At 42.7% G+C, this 25,106-nt stretch overlaps 1 protein-coding gene across 13 annotated transcripts in view; it reads left to right on the top strand.

Moving 5' to 3' along the window:
* The window catches only part of LOC147328003 (nuclear factor 1 X-type-like), a 116,661-nt gene that overhangs the window by 29,992 nt on the left and 61,563 nt on the right, over positions 1–25,106 (top strand). For 9 of the 13 annotated variants that reach the window (XM_086296078.1, XM_086296074.1, XM_086296076.1 and 6 more), the window contains one exon: positions 13,513–14,044. In XM_086296078.1, the coding sequence (XP_086152204.1) occupies positions 13,513–14,044 (532 nt within the window). Of the gene's footprint in view, positions 1–8,187; positions 8,613–11,775; positions 12,678–13,338; positions 14,045–25,106 lie in introns of those variants that run through there. The other 4 variants (XM_086296086.1, XM_086296077.1, XM_086296082.1 and 1 more) reach the window with 3 other exon arrangements.

The raw sequence follows: 25,106 nt of genomic DNA, 5'->3' as shown, positions 1-25,106 counted from the left end.
GGAGGTCGGCAAAAAGAGAAATGGTGGCAGTTTAAAGTACTCAAACACAGCAAGAGTAACTGAAAAAGGTCCCAGATGCTAGCGAAACAGGGGAAAAACATACAGCACTATCAAACTTCCCGGCAGGTTTTTTCCCTCCTCACTTTGGGGTTACGAGCGCGCCCGCTCTTCATATTTATTTTTATATTCAGATGTTATGGATTGCTCCGGGAAAAGGCTGTCCCTTTTCCCAGCAGAGGAATTAATACTGTTTGAATGTTCTTCCTGCAGTCGAAAAAGAAGGAATTTTTGCAATGGAGTTTAAAAAGGTTTATTAGTTAAATCCTGACCGGTGCTAAATAAACAGGCTAGGGATGATTAAAATGAACCCTTGTTTGTTTACTCTCTAATTTCTGGCCTGTGTGCATGTGTGCACCTGTCTCCTGTCTTTTAAGTGGTGCAGTTAAGATTGTAAACTATCCAAAAAAACAGAAAATGTTTTTTTTTCCTTTTTTGTCGGGTGAAATTTTTTTTTTTTTAAGGAATTGTAAATACGTGTGCGTTTAGAAGGAGTTTTGCAACTTTACTTCATGAGTTTGTTACCTGAAAAGTATCCAAGCATTAAAAGGTACATAAAGAGCCTGCGCAGGTTCCTCCTATAACACAGCCGAGCGGAGATTGATGATGTTGGCCAATGTGTGTTCAAGCTGCTTTTCATGCAGGTGATAAAATCCCGCTGGAGACGAAGGCAGGGCCGCTCGGTGTCTCTGGGTTCATTCACTGCACTCTCTGAGACGGGCTCAAGCAACACCAAAACTCACATGTGTTTTCATTTGAAAGACGCTCTCACTTTCATACACCTCATTTCTTTATACTTTTTTCTTTTTCTGCCCCCCCTTTTTTTAATAGATGTGTTTGCCTATCTTTGTTTTTCTCTATCATTCCTCATCAACTCCCCCAGCTCTCTTTTTTGCTCGCATTACATCTGTTACCTCAACCATTTCTTGTGTATTTTACCTCATTCTTTCCAGCCCCCTCTCCTTTCTTTCATTCCCTCAGGAGGAGCCATAGTCTTATCTGGGATATGTTGGATTTGGTGAGCTTAAAAGCCACTTTACTAACTCCCTGTCTGCCTCTCCTGAGAACAGCACGAGCTATCTTAAACAGTTTCACCATTCACCAGGCTTTGTCCATTGGAATGCTGCTCAATGGGCAACTTTTTACTCCCTATTGGCTTTTTATGCTAATCCTTTACCTGGCTTTCCATCTTCTGGACCTCCTTCCCTTCTCTGTTTCTCGTTCTGCCTCTTTTCTGTTCCTCCGCTGTCTAAAATACTTGATATACACATATTGGGTTTCTTTGGTGATGTGAAGGAATGCTAATGCATCATAACCATATTATAGTACTTAGAGTAGGCAAACGGTGCCAAGTGCTATCTGGAGAATCAAATCTCTGCACAAGAGCCTTTTCTCTGCTTCAGAGTGAAAAACGGTGTTCACATTTTGATTTTCCTCTCTGGAAATACATAAAGCCGAAAGCCCGTCTAAAATTTGCTGAAACAATGGTGTTGTTGTATTCAATAATGCAATTTCTCCAGGAATGGGAAAGCTAGCCTAAATAAAGATGAGGCCAAATCCTATTTTGCATCTGATCCAGGGCATACTGTGCTTTCTTCTCTGTGTATGCGAATAAATGTTTGGACGTTTTGCATATACTGTTACGACAATCTGGTCACAGGGACTTTTAAAAGCATTTGAATACCGTAACTGAAATTTAGTAAACAAAATATTTATTTGAATGCTTGAAGAGTGTAACCAAATTATAAGTGCAAATCCAGAAGCAATCCTAACAGGATATGATCAGACCCCGGGCAGGCCCTCTCTGGCGTATGGCAGGCAAACTGGAGTGAGGGATTTGCTCGTTTTATTATTAGGGCCGGCTTGTGTTGTTGATGGAGCGGCTCCATCCATGTTGACTCACAGAAAGACAGCGGTGATGGCTACACTGAGCAGGGGTGTCAGGCTTGGCTGATGACTCCAACTCCCCAAACAGCACTGCAAAGGCAAACCCTTCTTTGTGTGCGCGTGTGCGTATGTATTTGAGTTAGTGGTGTGTTTCTGTGTGCGCGCGCATGTGTGTGTGTGTCTGTGGAGGCCATACTGCAGTTGTGTGTGTATCTTTCTGCGTGTGTGTCTTTCAGTCCTGACAGCCAAGAAGCTTCAGCAGCATCTGACGTGGCAGCTCTTGCTGCTTTCAGTCCAGCTCTTTCCTTCTGGCTCACTTTTCTGTGATACTATCTTTTCATACAATCACATGTTTATAAATGGAGACTGCCTGTTGTTTCATACCGGACCGGTTTTGCTGAAGGTTTATCAAGTCTCTGCAAAACTGTAAATTTCGCTTAAAATAATATTGCAGGAATACTTTTTTTTTGTAGTGACGAATATTTTTTTTGTTTTTAGAACAATAAAACTGAGCAGGATACTCGAATTAAAACACACACGCACACACACACACGGACATATCTGGCAAGATCCAGTTTAAGGACTGCAAGGGCACATTTGGTTACATGTAAACAGTACTCCACTTACATGTTATACCAACTCTCAACACAATAGGGGGATTTTCTAGCTAAGGGCAATTGCAAAATACCACCTATAAATCAACCAGATGCAAGCTATTATGTAGTTATTTCCATATACTGCAGCGTAAAAGGATATACTGTTCTTTTGTTTTAAATTGTACTTTCATAATTGCACTTATACTCTATAAATTAGAGTGGAGAAAATGGCATTTTTAGTAATAACTGCAACAATCAAATACATATGCATCGTCAGTATATGTGAAACTCTTAACTTAATTTAAAGTTTGGATCAGTATCCAGGTTTTTTTTTCCCTTCCTCATTTTTTCCTCCCAGGCTGTGAGGTGCCTTTTTATCGAGGTGGGTTCCCGCCACTTTATGTCCCCTCTGAGGACATGTACTTATGGCTGTCTGCCTGTGGTGCTGTGGTGCTCCTGAGGTCTGAGCGAGGTGGTAGTTTAGGCTGGGGAAGTCAATAAGCGTGGTCACAGAGGAGATAACTGCACACACACTCTCCCAGAGGCGCCCGTCTGCATGGTGTGTCTGTCTGTCCTCCCCCTGGCTTTTATGGAAGATTCATCTTTAAAAAAGAAAAGCATTGGTTTGAGAGGATTTAACTTTCACAATGATTTGTGTGTGTGTGGTTGAGGGCTCTTTGTTTCTCACTTCACGTGTGTTTGTGTTCTCAGTTTCCTCTGGCCTGGCATGGTGGCTGCCCCTATAGGCAGTGCCGTGCAAAATGGGCAAAGCGACCTTTAACCCTTAAACTGCTGCCTTAGAGATATGCATAACTTGCTATCAAGAGCCAAACCCCATCAAGCATTGCAGAGATTAAGACCCAGCTCTCAGGAGGCCATATGGAACAGACACCTTTAGCCCTAATGGGATCAGAGTCACATAGGAAGCCACTTGGAGCAGCAACTGACTCTTAACCCCTAACACCAACTTAGTGCAGACGAGCAAGAGTGCGCGGGCAAAGGCCCAGCTCATATCATGCCACAGGGAGCGGGCACCGTTTAACCCTCACAGTGCCAACCTATCAAGGGCGAAACTCCAACTTATATGATAAGCAGAATTAAATCTGCAAGCTTCGGAGTTCCTGATAGGGAGCTGATGTGGAACTTGGATTGTAACGCCAGGGGGTCAGTGCTCCAAACATTTTTAGTGTTTTAGCTGTACATGTGGTCACCGGGCTGTTGTTTGTTAGGGTTATTTCCTCCATAAAAGCCCTTTTCATCCAGTTAATTTCAATCTGCAGTGCTTTTATGTCCTTGTAAAACATCGGCTTCCCAAAAACAAAAGCTAAAAGTGTGTTTTTACATTTAGAAACTCGATTATGAATTATAAAAAATTGTTTTCAGACTATTTGACTCTTAACCAACTAAAATGAAGCCACAAAAAGCAGACGGACTGCCAGTCTAGTGACAAAATGCTGTAGCAATTTCATTTTATTTGAAAGTCTATTTTGCTACACTTGTAATCTCTGAAAGCATTGTATTTTTAAAAAAAGAAGAAGAACGCTAATTTTAAAACATGTAATTATGTCAAATCTAATTTCTCTCATGCAGTTTTTCCCCTTTTGTGAAAAGAGAGTGTTAATAGATTGAACAAAGACTCAGGGAAAAATCAAGGAAGCAATCAGTCACACAAAACAGGTAATAAATTCACAGGAAATATACGGACAATCGTGCCAAACAGTTTCTTTCAAACAATCTACTTAGCGATAAATGCTGACAGATGATATAATGGTTATAAAAACTGGAAGAGATCAAGAAAAACAGGGATTTCTGGAAGAGACTCTTTCCCTTTAAGAAATATAAACAGGGTATGTGTTATAGCATGAGTGGCTGTATGAGAGCGAGAGAGAGAGAAAGAGGGTAAAGCTAGTTTCTGCACTTGCCTGTCTGAAACCGGGCGAGGAATGAGTGCACAAGTTTGAATCTGGGTGAGTCAAGCTGCGCGAGGGAGAGGCAGCGAGAAAAAGGAGTTCCACGGTGAAAGGAGGGAGAGAGATGCTCGAAGATGGATAGCAGCTGAAAGAAAGGGGGAGCTCAGGCAAATTGGTCGGAGTGAGAGTGTGAGTGAAGCAGCAAAAAGCAGAGGGAGGGATAGTTGAAGTGCAACAACAAGATGAAGTGCAGGAAAGGGAAAGTGTTAGCAAGAGAGGGATTGCAGAGTAAGAGGTGAAAGGAATAAATGAAGGAATGGAGGAGTAGGTGATGGTGGGGGGCACGGAATGAATGTGTGTGTTGGGCTAGTGGTGAATCATTTGCATAAAGGGTGAGGGCACTCTGCCCAGCTTTGGGGAGAGGTTGGCATCTCGCCTTGCCGACTGGCAGAACGAGGACCAGGGAGGAATAAAAGAATGAGGGGGAGTGAAAGAGTGAGAGAGAAAGTCTCTCAATAGTGCATCTCTTGTGCGAGGAGTAGCAGGCCTTGGCTACTGCTGGAGCAGGGCATGGCGGGGAGGGGATATCTGGTTTCATTATCTGCTCGATTCCTGCTGTATTTGCTAATCATGAGGTTCAAAGCCCTTGCTGCAGCTGTAGGCAGGGCACGGTAGCCAGTCTGTGCCGCTGGCATGTGCCGACTGGAACGCTGTAGGTGTGTGCAGCATGCACTTCAGTTTGGAGTGAGACAGAAAGTGTGAGACAGACGTTATGGCTTCCCTTTACTGAGGCAGAAAGCTGCCACACTCTGTCATCCCCCCTCAATCTCTCTCTCTGTGTTTCACACGCACGCACACTCTTAAGTGCCACACTGCCTACTTGACCTTATCAAGAATGGCTGCCCTTGTCGAGGGGAATTGCTGTATTCAGTTCTATTGCAATGTCCTGTCGGAAAATGCCACCTCCAGCAGTATCTGTTCGTTCGCGTGTGCATTTGGTGACGCTACAGAACCACACATACGGTAGTAATCTATACTGTATGTATTCATTTAGGAATTGCCTGCGAGTAATCCTATACCATACCGTCTAGCTGCAGCTACATGTCGGAGTGGTTTATTAAATCGTTGTTTGCAAAATGCAGTGCAGATCCTCCTAATTTAGTTTGAGCGCTCCCATCGCGCTGTAATATCTAAACATTCTTTCTAATTGACGGCACTGATATCAGGATTAGCATCCAGTTTTGGATCAGAGGGGCAAAAGTCTAACGTTTCACGCAGCCTTCTTTAAAGTGCCCACAAAACATTTAGCGTTTGCCACATCTAAAGAGAAAAATTCAGATATATTTAACAAGCTGTGTTCTCCGACTCCAAATTTAATTTTGTTCTCCAAACATTTTCAGAACATAAATTGGGAGTATGACTCACTTGTGAGGTTAAAGCCCTGTTTACAATTAACTGTGTAAGGTGAAATTTATGCAAATGGCCCAGAGTCATAGAAAAACCACATAAACCTCAGGAAAATCCTGGCTGAACAAATTTTGGATACTTAAAAAGAAACACAAAGAGCCCTTGAGCTTATCTTTGATGTGCTTACATTTGAGGCTGAAACAGTCTGCAAGACAAACCCGTCATACAAACGAGAAAACATATTTGAGTATAAAATTACCCAGGTCTGCAGTTGTGTCAGAAGCCCCGGCTTGCTATCAGTCCTTGTGTCTCTGGAGCTGTTTAAAGCTCGCTTGCTCTGTCTTTCTCTCTCAGCCTCATGCCACAAATGGCTTCCAGACTTTCACACATAGTAATGCTTCAGTGTGTAAACAGGCGTAATTACACACGATGCGCAGACACACTTTTAACATCAATCTGTGCCGTTGGGAGGAAGAGAGCAGAAAAAGAGGAAGTTTTTCCTTTTTTTAATTCTTCCAAGGATTGAAATGGATGAAAAGGTTTTGAGGACAAAAGCGAATGAGTGGCAGGGATGAGACATTAAGGAGGACATTTCAAGAGAAATGCTGTGTGTCTGTGTCTGAATGTGATGGAACAAAAAAGGAAATAAATTTTGTTAGCGTTCCCAAGGAAATCGCATTTCATATGAACTTCTCGATGTTCCTTTTTTAATATCTCCGAGAACAGTGAGGTCACTAAATTTCCACCTTCTAATGGCGAGATGATACATCCAATCAGGCGTCCTCTCTGTGCACCCGATTTTCCCATGTTTCTTATATGAAGGAAACATGAAAATTTCTCTTACTGAAACTTTTTTCTCTCTGCTGTTTCCATTTTCTTTTGTGTACAAATTTTAAAAAGGCATTATACACATATGGCATAAAATAGTTAGAACTCCATGTTTCACCAAGTCTCTGAAAAATATTTGATTCCTATAAAAAGCAAAAACAACTGAAGAAACTTTAACCGAAAATGGTTTTTTTTGAAGACACACACACACACTTGCACATGCATGCATGCACACACACACACACACACACACACACACACACACACACACACACAAAATGATTCAGATCTCTCACAGTGCTTCCTTTATATCACCATAGTCTTTTTCAATATGTGATTTTACACAACAGATGTCAAAGTTGAATTACAGTTGTGACATGTCCTGATGTGCTGAAAATTTCACGAGCTTTCTCTCCGTCTTTCTCTCCTTTTCTCTCTGTGTGTGTGTGTGTGTGTGTGTGTGTGTGTGTGTGTGTGTGTGTGTGTGTGTGTGTGTGTGTGTAGCCTGATTTTACAGGATCATCTAGATATAAAATAACAGAAAACCTGTGAAAGAAATATAACTTCAACAGACAAATCTGGCGTTCAGCAATATGGTTGCATAATCTTAAAACATTATTTTAAGTTTAGGTTCAATTTATATTATAGTAAATATATTGTAAAATAAAATAAAAACAACATTTGGAGCAGTGGTACATTTAGGTGTAGCTATAAAATATAATACACATTCATGATGCCCCTTTTTAACTGATTATTGCTAAAAAAAAAACACTTTTTAAAATAACTTATTAAAGAAAAAATTATGTCTCCCTTGAAAAAGTTTTAAAAAGTCTTTGGTATTACTTAGTTTCAAATGTATAATAAATTGACAGCATTTAATCTATTTTGGCAATTACAAGTAAGGTTAAAAAAATAACTTGTTATAGAAAGCTCAGATTTTAAAATTTGAATAATCTCTAAAAATGTAAATTATTTAGGTCATGAAGAAAATATGAGCAAATGACATTTATTACATGAATTTTGTTTTAAGTTTTTCTTTTAAATTTCTGCATGACTTTGAATCACACAATTTAAAAGAAGAAAATAAATAAAACACCCTTTTTTGCTATTAACCTGAAATATTTCACCTGCAAAACACTGACATCAAATGTAAGAATGTAATGTCTGCTTTCTTACTGTTACCTCAGCGTGCAGGATGTGGCATAAAGCAGGCCTAAGTGTCGAGAAATTTCCTCCCACGTGTCCTGAGTTTATTTTTGCTCCTTTGATATTTATTTGCACACTTAGACTGATACCGCAAATTCATCTCAGGTAAACACGACAATGTGGGGAAACAGGCCAAAGTTATGCTTGTTAAAATTAATTGCATCGTAAACACTGAGGCGGGTAGAAACTATTGCTCCTTTCTAAAATCGATCGATATTTCTTATAGCTAAATTGAGGCTCTTTATAAATATGTAATGAAAAAAAAAAGAAGCAAGCCGCATAAACGCTTTAGAGCAGCTGTGATTGATTTTACTCTGATTAACATGTGTTTTCACAGAGGTCACACTTTATAGCCTAATGCTAAGCCTATGTTAGCAGCAGGAATTGAACTAGCATACATTTTTATTAGTTTATCATTAGTTTGACCCCCTTTGTAGTGGGTAGGCCTCTCAACAGAGACAGCCTCAGAGCTCTTTTTTTGGCGTGAGAAAGAGGGACGTTTGATTTGAACAGGTTTCGTATTTAGAGCAGTCGACTTCAAGGCCTGCAATTTATTTTTACAGAGCAACATAAAAAGTCTAATTCAGAAACAGACCGACGGATGCTGGGAACGACGGTCGTGGAGGTTAACGGGCGCTATCAGCCAAGAACCAAACGCTAAACATTTTTTGCCTTTCTTTTTCTGAAGATGGTGAAAATGGTGGGCTTCGTTGTTTCAGAGGTGAGAGTATTAATTTTCATAGTGTTTTGGGAAATGTAGGAAGACGAGGTGCAGGCCCTTTTCTGATGGAGGATAGGCCACACAGAGGGGTTTTTCTCATTTAAAGGATTTAATGTTGACTCGAATTTAATGCTATTTTAATTCAATTTTTGGCCTCATTTCGTAGCCCCTGCTATTTAAACAGTTAAAGTAATCCCCGAGCCAGCCTTACGTGACAAACTGGTTTAATGAGTAAACTCAAACGGAGCGCTCTTGTTAATTTTCTCCGAATTGTTGAACACGGTGATTTATTTATTTTTTTATAGGTTTCTTAACTCTGGTGTTTTGTTGGTGCTTGAAGCCTCAATAAAACCTGAGTTTGGATTTCATTTCTCTGCTGCTCTCTGCGTTTGTAACGTGTCAGGGCTGGAGCGGAGTGGAGTGAGTGGCGATTGGCTCGCCCGGACTGACCGAACAAAGGTCGTCATTTTCTGAAAGACAGAGCATGGCATGCAGAGATAAGAGGAGCGCTCTCTTACATTATTGCAGCGCAGATACCTACAGAGCGCCGTGGCTCAGGCCTGGAAAAACTGCCACTGTTTCTTCTGCCGTGAAGAATTGTGGGCAAACAGGAGAAATCTTCCTTAATGAGCTGAAGGAGCTGCGGGTTTGAAAATGTCAAAAAAAGGACACATTAAACAGCGGGGTGCCACACAGACTGATTTCTTAGCCAAAATAATAAAAGATTTTTTTTCTTTAACTGCAATTTGTGCACAAACCTCAATGGCTGTGCATAATTTTGCATTTGGTCCAGTTTATGATCATAAGAAGGAGGCCCTGTAGCAGATTTAACTAAGTGATTTTAAAAGGGTTTTTTTGTTTCTTTTAGAGTGATTATAGGGGGGGGGGGGGGGGGGGGGGGGGGGGGCTGGTAGGGGTATTGTTTTTTTGCATAGTATCTGCAGTCTATTTGCTTAATGTTACAGATAAAATTTTATCTCGTAATAGGATACCTTCAGTTTTTCATCCTGTTTTTGCGGTATGAAGATTTAACAGGAGTTATGTTGTTCAAAAAATGTCTCAGGGCTCATCCGCTAAAGAAAACACGTCGCTTCGGACAATGGATTGGTTTTCATTTCCCTGATATGAATCTTGGTTATCATTTCGCTTGTCAGTAATGTGATGATATTGAGGAAGTAACTGCAGTGCTTGGCACATAGCTCTCCTGTTCTTTGTCTGTGGCCCATTCATTAAAAAAGTCTAGATCCCTTCAGTCTTTTCAAATAAGTGGCAAACACACCTCCGTTATTATTCTTCAAAAACAAAAACAAACACACACATCCTATTTAATTCCATCTCCTCATGTTCCATTTGCCTGTTTTTTTTTCTTTCTCTTGCCTCCACCATCTTCTCTCATTCCCACATTATTCACGTGTTCAGCGTGGCTGTGTGAGGCAGGCGTATGCTAGCACGAACAATCGGCACCCGGCCCGGCTCAGCCTGGTCCAGATGGGGTCTGTACCCCCCTTCCTCCCCCAACAGTAGCAGCCAGTCAGCCAGCCAGCCAGGCAACCAACTAGCCAGCTAGCTACCCACCTGGGTAGCCAACCAGTCATTCACCCAGCCCGTCATGCGGCCTTTCAGCCAACCTGGCAGCCAGCTTGTCAGCCATTCAGTGGACCAGCCAGTCATCCAGGCTGCAGCTCCTCTGTCAGACGCTGACAGAGGGAGCAGGCCAGGCTAAATCTGATGGTCCTGGGAGCCAACCAGAGGACTCTGGCCTTTGTAGGGCGTTCACACAGACAGCCTGTCCCGTTGCACAGCAGGGGGCTTCAACTCACAATCAAATGAACGGACCCTCAACTTTGCCACATGACAAGTTAGCTTTTTATGGCTGCCCACTGTCAAGATTCCAGTTTTGACAATGTCTCTGTAATTCCTGTGAGCCTTGTGGACTAATTCATGTAATTTGGACTGCGTAAATGGGTAAATGTGTTCCTTTTTTGTAAATTGGGAGAATGACATTTAAATGCACTTCTAGGGAGTGGAGCAGCCCTTACGTATTTCACATCAAATCATCACAGAGATATTATTTTTCTGACAAATGCATCCGATTATGTTGAATCGGCCCTCGGTGGGAGCCTTTGTGTCAGATATTTCTCGCCTGGTGCTCTGGGCACAGCTTGTACCTCTGAGGTCGTGTGAGTCAGCCAATGAGGATGAGACAACTTGCTGTCCAGAGCAGCTACGCAGGCCCATGCTCCCTCACTTTCTGCTGCTGTTAAGTCCCAATTATGTGTCATTGTGGGATTCATAATGCAGCACGATGAAAATATGGGCAATTAACTGGCTGCAGAATGAAAATATTATTGTCCTTACTATTATAAAGACCAGCATAAAGCTGAATGCATTCGACTCAACTTTGCAATTACAGGAAGCTGTGTAGTCTGTTTTTGATAGTTTTATAAGGCTTAAGCTATATAGGCTACTTGCATAAACCCATCCACCACAGCATTTTGAGGCATCATTGTCAATCAGATCCAGCTTCTCACCCACAAACAAGACAACTCTCCAATTTGATAACAGAAACTTTTAATGTGTTTCTGTTTCTATGGTGCTGGAGCTATTAAAGTGGAGTAACAGGAAAAGGAAAAAAAGGAGGCGAAGGGGCCAGTTTGGATGTAAGACTGCATTTTGAAACAGGAGAGCATGTTTTTGGATGGTATTTTTTGTTTTGGGGGGTGGAGGGGGGTCTTTTTCTCCCCCCTCCTCTCTTTGTTTGTGTGGTAAATCCAGGAGCAGCTGCTGGTCTCAGGGTCTAGTGGGATTTTGGGTCTGTGTTTTCTCATGCCATCCCATGCCAAGGTGGTGTAACGCGAGCAGAGAGAGAGAGAAAGAGAGAGAGAGCGGGAGAGGGGTGTTTCAGGAGTGGGGGGTGCAGTTAGAGAGTGAGCTGGTTTGTTGGGATGGCTGTGACCATGTTGGTGACGAAGGTGGTGAGGGAGGGAGAAGTGTGGGGGGGGGAGCTTTAGGAGGCGGGTGCTGTCTGGATGCATGTAAAATTAATATCCTCTGGACTTTGCCTTTGCACTAGATTGGAACTTGTCTGTTTGGCTAATGACGTGCCTTCTGCCTGCACCACACACAATCCACCCCCTCCCGCCCTCTCTCCACTACCAGCCACCAACCATCCACACCCCCACCTCTTTGCTTCTCCCTCTGCCATCTCTCTCTTCCCTCCTTTTCAGTGCTTTGAGCGTGCGTATTGGCTGGGCTGTTTGAGACTCGTTGCCAAATAGGTGGGCCCTCTGCGTGTTGGCACAGACTCAGTCAATGGTTAGAGACGGAAAGTGGAGAGGAAGAGAGAAAGAGAGAGACAGAGTTGGAGAGAAAGAGGGGGAAAAAAGAAGCTGCACTCGGGTTTGCCAGCGGTCGTGCACAGTCTTCCAACATTGATTCGGTCCTCTTGTTTTTGTTTTTTTTTCCCTTCTTCTCCTCTGTCCGCACCCCCCTTGTCCAGCTCTCTCTCTCCCTCTGCGTGAGTCTTATGCAGATCAGAATTGAACCAATAGCACGCGCTGCTTTGCCAGCCATTTTTTTTTTATTTTTGTTTTTCATCAAGATATTTTCTCTGCATGTTTTTGCAAACAAAGAAAGAAGCTTGTTTTAATTTTTGACAATTTTATTATTTTGCTGCACTATCTGTTTTATTTTATTTGTGCACACCCAGCTCCTTTTTTTCATCCTTTTAGACACAGAGATTGCTAAACTTTCTACACTCCTTCTGCTCTGCTCTTGCACAGCACCTCTCCTGCAGCTCTTGCTACAGTACCTCCTGTGTTCTTGTGCTGGTATTACACTGCACCCCCTGGCCTGTCTCCTCTTTCTCAGCTTTTTTGCCCCCTGCTGCTTTTATTGGACAGTTTATCAGCTTCTTTTTTTTGCTTCTTTTTTTTCCCCTCACTCTTTTGTTTTCAGCATTACTTCAGCGCCTTTTTTGACTCTACAATCCAGTTATTGTACTGGCTCTGCATTTTAAGTTTCTTTGCAATCGACGGGGTGAATTTATGATGAGAGAGCAAAATGGTAACTACCATGTAATTCTTGTTTTATTCACAAATATTTTTTGATCGTTACTGTTAAGCACTTTTGAGTGCAGGCGCAGTTGTATTATTTATGGACAAATATTTTATGTTGTGGCTTTTCAGCGAGACGGCTTTAATTTTATTAATCAGAATTTGGCATGTGCGTTCTTCTTGATTATGTTAGTGTTTTAAGCATTGTATAATACGCGTGGTCAGTTTGGATTATGTTTTAGAAATGTTGTGTTTTTACTTGACTTTTTGATACTTACTATACTGCTTTTGAGAATAATACTGTTTATGTTTAGTAATGGATTAGGATGGCACTATTTTTTATTTATAACTAGCACATTTGTTTATATTTAACCAGACAAACAACATTTACACAAATATCTCATGGAGACAAGTCTCATATTTTTTCTGTCTCATCTCTTACCTCAGTCATTCAGTGATGTGTTGTTCAGTGGTTTGTGAAGTGTGTCCTTCGGTGCGATGTGTCTGTATTAGAGAGCGCAAGGTATCTTTCCGTCTCCCCCTCTCTCTCTCTCTCTCTCTCTCTCTCTCTCTCTCTCTCTCTCTCTCTCTCTCTCTCTCTCTCTCTCTCCCTCTCTCTCTGCGCCTCTCATTCTCTCCCTCCACTCACACGGAGCAGGCGCCGCTCCTCCATGCTGCGCGCCGGTGCTAACTGCCTCTCCTCTCTCTTCCCCTCCTCACCCCCTCTCCCTCTCTCCCCATCCTTCTCTCCCCCATTCTCCCCCTCTCTTTCCAATGCCTCCTCCTGCTTCCCCCCCTCCTCCCTCTCCTCATCCACCCTCCCCCCATCTTCCTCCCTCATCCAGGATGAATTCCACCCCTTCATCGAGGCCCTTCTGCCCCATGTCCGCGCCTTCGCCTACACCTGGTTCAACCTGCAGGCCCGCAAGCGTAAATACTTCAAAAAGCACGAGAAGCGCATGTCCAAGGAGGAAGAGCGTGCAGTGAAGGATGAACTGCTGGGAGAGAAGCCAGAGATCAAGCAGAAGTGGGCTTCACGCCTGTTGGCCAAGCTCCGCAAGGACATCCGGCCTGAGTTCCGTGAGGACTTTGTGCTCACCATCACGGGCAAAAAGCCCCCCTGCTGCGTGCTGTCCAACCCCGACCAGAAGGGCAAAATACGTCGCATCGACTGCCTGCGCCAGGCTGACAAGGTGTGGCGGCTGGACCTGGTGATGGTCATCCTGTTTAAGGGCAGCCCCTTGGAGAGCACGGACGGAGAACGACTGGTCAAGTCACCGCAGTGCACCAACCCTGGCCTGTGCGTCCAGCCACACCACATCGGAGTGTCCGTCAAGGAGCTGGACCTCTACCTGGCCTACTTCGTCCACACGCCAGGTATGTGAGAAACTGGACATCAGACACTAATTGAGAGGGATGCCAGCACGTAAACACTCGCCACATGTAATCATGTCGGTGTGCTTTTAGGATCGCGCTAACATTTTAACAATTTGAAACACAACACACTATAATTTGCAATATAGTAAAATATAGAAAATGACAAGGGTCAGTGAATTGGCTGGGGGGCTGGCTGACAATGACAACATAAAAAGAATAACGTAAAAGTAAAAATATTCAGAGACATAATAAAACCCTTTTTACTACTACGGAGGGAACGTTAAAGTAATAACTAAGCAGTTAAAAGGTAAGAAAAAAATAATAAAGTAAAGATTTATCTCTCAGATTAACAAAGTGAAAGTCCCTGCTTGCTTTTGTTCCCACAGAAAACAGCGGGTACGTTTTTGTTCTTTTAATATTTTTCTTTTCTTCATCTGTTTCTTGGGGTTTGTTTACATGACAACGTAGTATCAACAGTAATAAAAAAGAATTTGTTAGTGTGTGTCAGGGGCATACGTCCAGCGTGCTCTGGCAAGTAAGCGTTCATTATTCTGAGCGAGGCATTTGCGGCTTCATATGAGCATGTATTTTGTGTGTGTGTGTGTTTTGTTTTTTTCCTAGGAAAGAATTTGCATGCTTGTGTGTGTCTGTGTGTGTTTGAGTGACTGTTTTTTTATGAGATGAAATTTCTGTGTTTTTTGCGCAATGAATTTTGCACAAAGAAGAGTCACTGTTTATAGTATTGTACACAGTCTGTCGAGGTATATCTGCCATGGTAAGGCCATTGTAGCCAGAAATCATCATTTGGCCGCAGCCCAGGTTGTGTGTGTGCTTGTGTATTTATGTGTGTGTGTATGTGTGTGAGAGAGAGAGAGAAAGCGAACAGAGCCGTGAGCCTCCTGCTCTCAGGCCGCAGGCTGCTGCCGCCTTCACCGTCTGCCTGAACGTTAGCACCACGTTGGACCTGGCTGCCAAACTCACACTCACACACAAAACGCCAATGCTCAAAGACAGCCAGTACTATTGCAGCCACCTTCACACCCATACACACACATACAAACACAGCTAAATAAAGATACACACACACTCTTTTTAAAAAAAAGGAAAAAAGAAAAGAAAAACAACTCTGTCATCTCTGCAGCGCACTTTCACACGTAAAGGCAAACACGGTTTTAGTCACGATTGCGTACACACACCCACACAGCACACACGTTCGGCCAAGGACTATCACAGATACAGTTTAATACAGCCAAACATTGTTGTATCGCAGCCACCATCATGGATACACACACTCACACCCGGCCAAACATCACTATAGCCTCCAGTGCGCATACTCCTCACACACACAGCCAAAACACTGGCTGTGTTGTAGTTTTCCCCCCCACATTGCAAAAAAAAAAAAAAAAACTGTCAGAGAAGCCACACACACGCAGACACACACACACATAATATATCTCACAGCCAAATCTTCCAAATACACACTGCTTAACCATTTGCTGGCTACATATACAAACACACACTCATGACCTAATATTATGTCAGCTGGAATTTTCTGGAAATTTCAAACAGTGACTCAACCCGCACATATATATACAGCATATCCCAATCACTGTCCAAATACACACACACACACACACTCGCGCGCTCGTGTCTGCCGAGGCACAACTCTTACACTGGGCATTAACATTACTCTAGCCAAATGCTATCATAGGTGATCCTTAGGCTCTCTCTCTCTGAGACACACACACACACACACACACACACACACACACACACACACACACGCAAAATATCAATCCAGGCCAAATAACTCACAGCCTGAGCCAAACCCTGGCAGCAGTTCCAGCTTCACTTTGTTGGTCTCTCTGTGGCGGTAATAAACCATAGGTTGCGGCCATATTAGAGCATACTGAGAGAATATCAACAGTGTTTGGGTTTTTGTTTTTGTAGATGTAATTGATTGTATTTTTTTTTAATTTATAATCAAATTTAATCACGAAAAAAATGTCTCTTATAAAGATTTATTGGTATACTGGTGCATTTCGGGTCAGTTCTGTTTTACGCAAATGAAAATGTCTCCCCTTGTAAATTTTGCAAAATTAGTTTAATCATAAAATGAAAACTAAATCAAATGGCACGCATATTTTAAGAGGTTATTTTTAATCTTTCAAATATTTTAAATTCATGGAGAAAGCAAAATGGCATGCTGGACAAAGGAATAAAGGAACACACCAATGAACAACAGAAAATATTTTATTCATGGTGTAATTCTGTGTATATTAGTTTAAGTAATTGAAGCTGCTTGGGTTTAAAACCGAGTGTGTAAAGGTTGCTACAGATGTTCTGATGTGTCCATACACACAAATGTAATTGAATTGCACTAAATTTCCTTTACCTGTACTGATGACGTCAGCCGTCCAATTTTCGGGTTCTTGGCATGTATTCATCACCGCAGCACTTAGTTTTACAACAGTATAGTAAAACACGTGACTACTTGGAGGCCCTTCCCAGTGCGCTGCCCATTCATAATGTCGGCTTACTGGATACTTTGTCTTATCTTATCTGACTAATACAATATATAATTATACAATAGTGTGCCTCAGCACTTTTATCTTATTCCAAAGAGCCGATTTTCACTTTAAGTCCTTGTTGGAGAGCTGCTTTGGGGTCTACACCAAGTGCAAACTTTCCGTGAGGTCAGCACACTTGTCTTTCCTTTGCTTTTAACTCACATTTAGGAAATGGGCATCAAGGCCTTCCGTTTCTCTGTTGCACTCATCTGTTACAGTGATGTGTGGTTGTGTGTTTTCCTTTTCCACTCACTTGCACAGTGAATGACAAGATGTGCTCATTGTTTGTTTTTGTTTGGTTTGTATTTTGTCGGTCTTTAGCATCTCTGTCTTCCTCGCTCCTCTTTGATCCCGTGCACACTTTTGTTTTGTCTCCTTAAACATCGCCTTCATTGTTGCTCTCACAGAGGTAAAGCCTCCGCTGATCTCTTTTGTTTATATTGTAGGAGACTCGGAGAGAGAGTGAGGGAGAGAGAGCACGTTGGGAAGCAGAAGAGGCTACAATAGTGATTGTTCTGTTTGGCAGCACCCGGGCCCCGTTGGTGTGGGAAGAAGAGAAAGACGTCTTGTGTTTTGTTTATGACAGAGTGGCAAAAGCTGCCACGGGGAATCTCTGGGCTTGCCGTCAGGCTTTCTCAGACTGTTCTGCAGCCAGCCAGCCTTTGAGATCCTCTCTGTTACAGAGCATAACACACCGCAGCCGTAACAGAACAAACCACGATGCCACAATACAAAACCTTCTCCGCCTGTTTTCAGGCACCTCAGATAAAGAGTAAAAAAAAAAAAGCAGACAGAGCAACATGTCTTTGAAACTGAATGACTTTGTAACTGAAATGCTGGCAGAGAAATAGATGAGAGGGAAAGAGGGGCTGTGGTGCAGTACAGTGAGTAGTGTATTTTTAGTGTTTATTAAGAGTGAGTGACTGGTATATTATAATGGAGATAGTGATCTCTTGGCCCGGAAGTGCCAAGGGTCTGCCAGAGCACCGAACACTGCCAGTGTCCAGTTGATAACCCATGAATGGAGCGCTTTGGATAGGCTTACACGTACTTCACCGTACTAGCCTGGATGTAGTTCTCACTTCTGTTACTCTGACTACTGCATAGGTGGCTGCAGCTGTACACCATCTGAGGAGAAGTTATTGCTCCTCCTCACAGTATTCAGTGGACTATTTGATTTATAATCTTTGGGCTGTTTTAGATTAAACTCAGCACATTTCTGATTTATTCGAGGTCGGAAAAATAGAAGATTAAAAAAAACATTTGTCAGGTCCAAAGTTAGCTCTATGCACTTAGTCATAGCTTGGAAAGCATTTTTCCATCGTTTTATTATTTTTTTCCCCTTTTTCTTTTGTACGCCGTAAGTGTGATCATGAAAAGATGTTTCAAATGTGTTTCCAATCAAAAGTGCAGTACAGGAAATTTGCAGTCACTCTGAGGGAGGTGTGAAATGTGCTCGCCGTGCCATTTCTGCCATGACCGCTCCACACTCCACGCTCTGTAGTGCCAGATCCCGCCTCTCTCTCACTATAGCAGTAGTCATGCCTTGGACATTGCTGTGAGAAAGCCCAGAGAAGCCTTAGTGTTGTGGCCAGCCCCCCAGCCAATTCACTGACCACAGCTAGGATTCACAAATAAAACCCTACTTGCGTTCATCACTATGCAAAACTCTAGAGTTTATGGGGATGAAAAAGGTAATTAAATGTGTGAGGAAAAAAGGTGAAAAAATGTAGTAACAGGAAAGGGAGAGAAAAAGAGAAAGGAATCCTGACACTCAGGAATCACGTGAATTGTTTGTGACATCTTAAAAGTTAAAGGAATACTCTGATGGATTCCACAGGTCTTCTTTTCCCCATAGCTCGTTGTTTTTTCCCTGTGAAAATAATCTGTTGTTAATTACTTCCTGGATCTCCTCTCAGACTCCCATGACATCACAAGGTTTGAGTGGACTATCCTTGTGTGCAAGCACAGCTTAGGATGGCCGTCAGCAGTGAAGTTTTGATTAAATGAAATCTTGACACTCGGGAGGGGGGGTCGGTTAGGTCTGAGGCTTTTCTGTTGTGTGTGTGGTGGGAACAGGGCCCACGTCGGCTAAGAAAAGCTCTCCACATGCAGAGCAGCTTTGGCATCAGCAAATGTTTACTGATGACTCTCGTTTAGTCGGGTCTTTTGCACATCTCTGCCTTTCTGTCTGGCCTCAGGGACGCGTTGAGGTGGCTATGTATCAAATCTAAAGGGTTAAGACGCAGGGAGAGCCCCGTCACATTAGAGAGGCCGAGTGAGAGGGAGTCTTCTCACACTATTCTTGGCTTCAGAAAAAAGTCTGTGTATTTGGATAGCTATTGCTATCCGTCTAGCCAAAGCCCTGTTGTGTACTCATTCGTTCCAAAACACGCGCACACATACACAGACGCGAGGCTAACATTGGGGTGTCACAGACGCACATAGATTGATCCAAAACCGCAGGGTCTGCATTTATCTCATGAGACCATGATGACACAAGCTGACTCGAGGGAAAATTAGAAAAACAAAAAAACACGAGAAAGGCGAGTCAAAGACAATGTTGTTGTGTTTGGTGTCCCATTAAATTGACCAGTGACAACTGGCATGCTCCTTGATACGGTGCCTTTTGTCCTAGAAAAGCTCTCCGCTTTTTTTGGTTTTACATAACGATCATAAGCCTCCATTTCTTTGGCTGTGCCTGACTCGGGAGAGAGTAAAACCCATGAACAATTCTGGTCTACCCGCATCTGTTTCCTTTTGTGTGAAGAGTTTCAGTGTCGGAGATATGCGGTAAATAGATTATTCCAGTGAAATTGGGAGGCCATCACTATGGTGGAGGAGACAAATAAGACAGTTTGTGCTATTTGGCTCTTTTACTGGTTTTTCTCAGATGCCCTGTGTCTTTTTGAATGAACCCAGCTGTCAGACTTTTTTTCTGCTCCCCATGAGAAGAAGCACTGCAGTGTAAACGCAAAGCAGGTAGAGCAGCAGAAAAGCAAAAGGAAATTTTCAGCGTTCTGTGGTTTTCATGATTAGGGGAAAAAACGTCTCAAATTAAACAATTTACATTTCTTTGGATACTAATTGTGCATATCTTTTTTTCCTTATAGTATTTTAATTTATTGCAGTGCTCATTTTAAATTTACAACTACACAATTTTAGATTTCCACAAATTAAATTAACCTTTAATTTAAATTTTGGCCCAGTGGTGATGTGTTCAAAATAATATCTTGAAATACATTATGCAAATTAAAGTAAATGTATCTTTATTATTTTCACTAATTTAATAATGTAACACATTGTTGCTATTTTTCCGCCTAAATTACTCTTCGGACTGGCATGTAATACATGCTTAGCAGTTTTTTGTTTATTTGAAAGAAAAGACGAGTGTTTTCACACGCTGCCGAGCCTAGTCTAATACCTACTGTTGAGATTTAATTGCACATTAAAACACAGTAACGTTTGTTAAATAAAAATGGGTGTAGGCTAAGCCACGCCATGCAGTGATAAAAACTGCATTCTTTACTTGAGCTGAGTGGGCTTTTTAACATTTTTTATTAGGAGAAAAACTAAAGTGTAAAAAAAGAAGGGGGGGGGGGCAAGAAAAAGAGATGAAAAGAAAGAGGTTATTGAGAAAAAAGAGAGTCAGAAGCAGCGAGGGGGAGGTATTGTCTGTATTAATACTGTGTCTTCCCAGTGCCGGGTCTCTTTTCAGGCTTTTGTAGCGGCGCCAACCATGAAATGTGTCTGTCCCCAAAAACCATATACCCACTCAGGAGGGTTTCCCGACCTCAGAGAGACAGAGAGGAGGAGGAAGAGGAGGAGAAGGAGCAGGAGAAAGAGCGCTATGGCCAATGCTCAATCTCAGACAGGCCAGCCAGAAAGGAGGGAGAGCCAGGGAACACGGCTTATTCACCGGGCTGCACTCACAGCGAGGCCCTGGCAAAGGCTGCTGAGTCTGGCTAATGGCAGTATTCAGTGCCACACAGCAATAGGCGTGCTATAATAAGTACCTCAGTACTGTGTTTCAAATCCAAGGCACTATTACTTATGTTTCTGTTGTTTTTATTAAATTTTTCCCCGCATAGTTATTTTTCTTAAGAGAAGCGGTTTTGCTGAGTTTGTTTTGTTGAATTAAAAGTTGGGTCAGTACCGATTTAGAAAAAAGAAATAAAAATATCATCTATTTCATTTTATTTTGCACATGTGGGTTGAAGAATAATGAAATTATTATGTGGGCGAATTTAACATGGCAAAGGAGTCTAATGTTGAAAGTGAGAGGAGTTGTGTCGGCGGTCGCTTTTGGCACGATGCTATCTCCCTGCATGGAAGACGCCAAATTTTCATGATATTCCCTGCCAACCTCCTCCCTCTGATCCTCTCTTTCTTCTCTTTTCTTTCCTTCGCTTGTTCCGCTTTTCTTTTATTCCTCTTTAAGGTTCAAATGAATGCCCTCCCCTAGCCTCATTAACACCCTGGACTTCTATTTGCAGCTACAAAAAAATGTAAAATAACTTGTAAGCACAAACATTTTAGCACTCAATAGGACCATTTTTCTCAGTTTTAATGAAAGCAGGCCATCACACATGTGGAGGCTTTGAACCTTGATTTTTTTTTTTTAGTGGCCAAAGATGTTTTGTCACCAGTCATTTTTTTATATTTCAAATTACAGAAAAACCTTCAACACTCTTTATGGTTAGTATGTAATGCCTTAGTTTATTTTTACATTTGTTTATTTGTCAGTCAAAGTATTTTTGTGTATGCAGTCAGGCTGGATTGCAGTTTAGTTTCCCTTCTGGATAAATGTAGTCCTTTCACTTTATGATATTTGCTTAACTCATTATTTAATTTGGTTGCTTATTATTTTCTGGTTAAAACATCATCACACTGAGATGGTCCGTCTTTCCGAAAAAGCCGCTCTTAGATGTTTGGAGGAAAAAGAACTTCATGAAGGCTTCATTTGATGTTTGTTACACCGTGAGAAGGAGAGCAGTTTAGAGAAGACAGAAAGGGGGGTGGGGGTGAATAAGTGAGCTAGCCGAGAAGCACAGCAAAATGCAGAGAATCAAATTTGGCATGCGTCTGTGTAAGCGAGTAAGCTTCAAATCAGTTTGGACACAGATCTAGGACACTAGACGTAGAGAAGAAAGCGGGATGAAACGGGATAGGGAACAACATGGAATTGGGAGCAGGCATAGTGTGTATATTTTGTATTTATGTTGAGCATATAGGGGGTGTAGTTAAGGGGAGGATGAGGGGGCTGGTGGATGAGGATGCGGTTTGTTGGGGAAAGGTGGTTGACGCGGGGGGTGTTTTGGTAGAGTGTCCCTCAATGACGACTTGAAAAACAGGCCGGTAAATAAATGCGAGTGGCGGTAAACAAGGCTCGGCGCTTCATCAAAAGACCCCATTCATCTGTGAACAGGAGAGTCTCTCTTTTCTCTGAGGAGACAGAAAAAGGAACCCACTGACGCTGACGAGAGGACGGCGCTTGTTTAGATAACAGGATGAGTTTGGAGTGAAATGGCATTAGTGTGTGTGTCTATGTGTGCGTGTTCACGTTTGAGTTTGAGCGAGCTTGGAGGGGTGTGCAGAGCAGGTGGAAAGTGGACAGAGTCTCAGCGAGTGGAGTAAGGTGGGGGCAGAGATAGTGTTTTGTTTTTTGTGTGTGTGTTTGTTCTTTATCACTACCATGGATTCAGGAAAGGATGGTGTTTTCAGGGGTTAGAATTAAGGACTAAAGACGGTGTGTGTTTGTGTGTCTAGTACAAAAGCAGTGTAGTGGGTGGTGGTGGGGGGTTCTTTTGGCAACGTTTATGTGTGTAAGCACAGGCGTGCATATGTGTGAGAGTGCATATGTGCATATGTCTGCTCATTATACATGGTTATTTTTTCCAGACCAAGCACTATGCTCTACTTTGCATGATTTACAGTACTATGAGCCAAGCAGGCGTCTTTTTTTAGATTCAGAGTTTGGAAGGAGAAGAGTTTTGGGGTCTCAGGGACACCGTGGTGAACTGGCCACAGCAAGGTGTTATGCTTCACTCTCTGTTTCAGCTGTTTATAATTCAGCTCGTCGGCCCGTCGGCCAAGGGAGCCAGGTGTAAACTAACTGCTAAAAGTCCTATGGCGCATTTCTGTTGTGAAAACTTTCTCATTAAGAGGAGATGAATTTATGAACACGAAGATCAGGGTTAAGTCACCTCCAACCACTTAGTGAATTGTAATTGAAAGAGCGGAGCGGGAAGCCAAGTGAGGGGCGTCTTTTAAAAGCTTTTATTTGGTTTATGTTTAATTGTGTTACACTTGAGTGTGACTGTTAACAGCTCTGACTCTTTTAAACTTGCCTGTAATTGTTAAGAGCACGTCTTGTTTATAGTCGCGGCCTTGTGCAGTAAGACGCGAGAAGTGCATCTGTCACTTTGCAACTTGAGTGATCTGACAGCTGAGCTTTATACTTTTCATTTACAACCTCGGAGCAGCGGAAGACATGCAGTACTTTCATCTTGTCATTGACAATGTTAAGAGACTCTTAAAAACCCTTTGTGTAGGTAGCAGCAGCATCCACCACACACAGTATCGCAGTTTCTCTGTTGCCGTCTGTCTTATTTTCCATTAATATGTTTTTCTACACTGACTGGTACAGGCTTTTTTTCGTTTGTTTTTTTAGTCAGAAATCCCCCCTTCTCTCTGTCCCCTTTCTTGCCACCCCAAAGTCCCCCTCCCCAGTCCACCGCCTGTTCCCCTCACGTTTATTGGACCCAAATTCGGCTGCCACCATGGCAACCCGGGCTCCCAGGGAACCTTGCCTGGGTGCAATCCAAGGTGCCTTCAGGGTGGCACTGGCTGGCGTTGTCTGCGTCAGTGGGCTGTCACCACGGCAGGTTGCTGCGACAAGGCCAGCCCGGTTGTGGCCTGCCTCAGTGGGAGTGCTAGCTCGCTAACCTCCTTTAACTAACTACTAGCTAACATGACCTGCCATATCCGGTGACAGTAGCTGCCGCTTCAACTGCTGCAGGCCTCGGCAACTGCAACGTGGGGGAAGCAGGGGAAGCGTTTCACCAGTACGCATATTGATGTGGCATGGCTGGGTGCCCATTGCTGCCTCCCACATGAAAGAAAACAGGGAGAGAGACGAGAGAGTGAGAGGGAGAAAGATGGTATAGAGATGCGTTTTCAGTGTGTAATATATGAGTATATACATTTATTTAAACAATGCTCTTCTCTTGGGGTGTGTAAACATTCAGCTGCACATATTTGGCTCCGCATGTGTTGCCAAAGCACGTGTATGATCTATAAATGCATGATTATGATCTGTGTACATCATCATGCATCTGTTGAGGCAATATGGTTTTATGACTGATGCCGACAACCATCAGTGGCCCAACAATTCGAACGACAAGTGAAATTAAAACATGATGGTGTATTGTTTAGTTCTTGTTTTTCTTTTCAGATTGCATTTTTTTTCTCCTCCACAAAGTGTGTGACTGTATGCTTCTGTGTAAGTGCATGGCTTTGTCTGTACAGTCATCTGTTTTATCCTGTTTAATTGCAAACAAAACAAATAGGTGACACACAGACTGTTCGTACTTAATGGGATGATAATGTTAGTGCGATCCAGATTGTATGCTAAATAGAAAAGGACACTTGTGAATGGTTGTATTTATTTGTGCTTTTTCCAGACAGTGGAAATCCTGCAACACTTTGGGCACATTTTCTCTTTGCATGGATTGGCACCTGGTGCATCCACCCACCTTTTTTCCTTCAAACACACACATACACACAGGCCAAGCGCAAACTGCTGAAACCTAGTCAGTGGGTAGTCTGGTACAGTAGGGATTCGTGCAGTGCTTATTCTTACCTCAGCTTTATCCAGCGAGGTATTCCTGCTGTGGCACTGTAAACAATGCAAGGCCTGCTGACTTAGAGCATCGTAAGTGGTAACATTTTTCAGGACTATATGAAGCCCTGTATAGTTTCTATATATAACCACTTCAGAGTAACTGTGATGCTCTTTTTTTGTGGTGCACCTATAGAGTTTGGACTACAGTTAAAGGCAGGTAGCACATTTCAGAGGTTCACCCAATTAAAGCTACATCCAGAACATGTTCAGAAGCTAAAAGTAGCTGCGGAAAAGTGACTAATCGCTTAAAATTATGACTAGAAAAAGCAGTTTAGGCAGCACTCCATTTGGAGACTTTGTAGCCACTCTGAGTGCTCTCCATGCACTACATTCCAGCTCTAAACTGCACAGAGTAGTTAAGGGTAGGGCAACACATTGGCTCTGCAGGGAAGGAATGGATATCTCATCACCCTGCTTTCCTAAACTGTGAGTCGGTATCCCTAAGTTGCCTTGGGCCAATCACTGTTAACAGTTGGGCTCCACTTGATGAAAATACCAGTTTACAATTTACCTGGTCTGGGGTTCAGAAGTACTTTACTAGAGGGACTTCTGGGCAGTTTGGGTACAGCTTGGTATTAAATCTCTT

This window comes from Aulonocara sp. 'chitande type north' Nkhata Bay, linkage group LG6 (genome assembly GCF_057382095.1).
Source record: "Aulonocara sp. 'chitande type north' Nkhata Bay isolate Kocher_YH1m ecotype deep benthic linkage group LG6, A_spYH_male_GT1.1, whole genome shotgun sequence".
Taxonomy (NCBI): Eukaryota; Metazoa; Chordata; class Actinopteri; order Cichliformes; family Cichlidae; genus Aulonocara; species Aulonocara sp. 'chitande type north' Nkhata Bay.
This window is presented reverse-complemented; position numbering and strand designations above follow the sequence as displayed.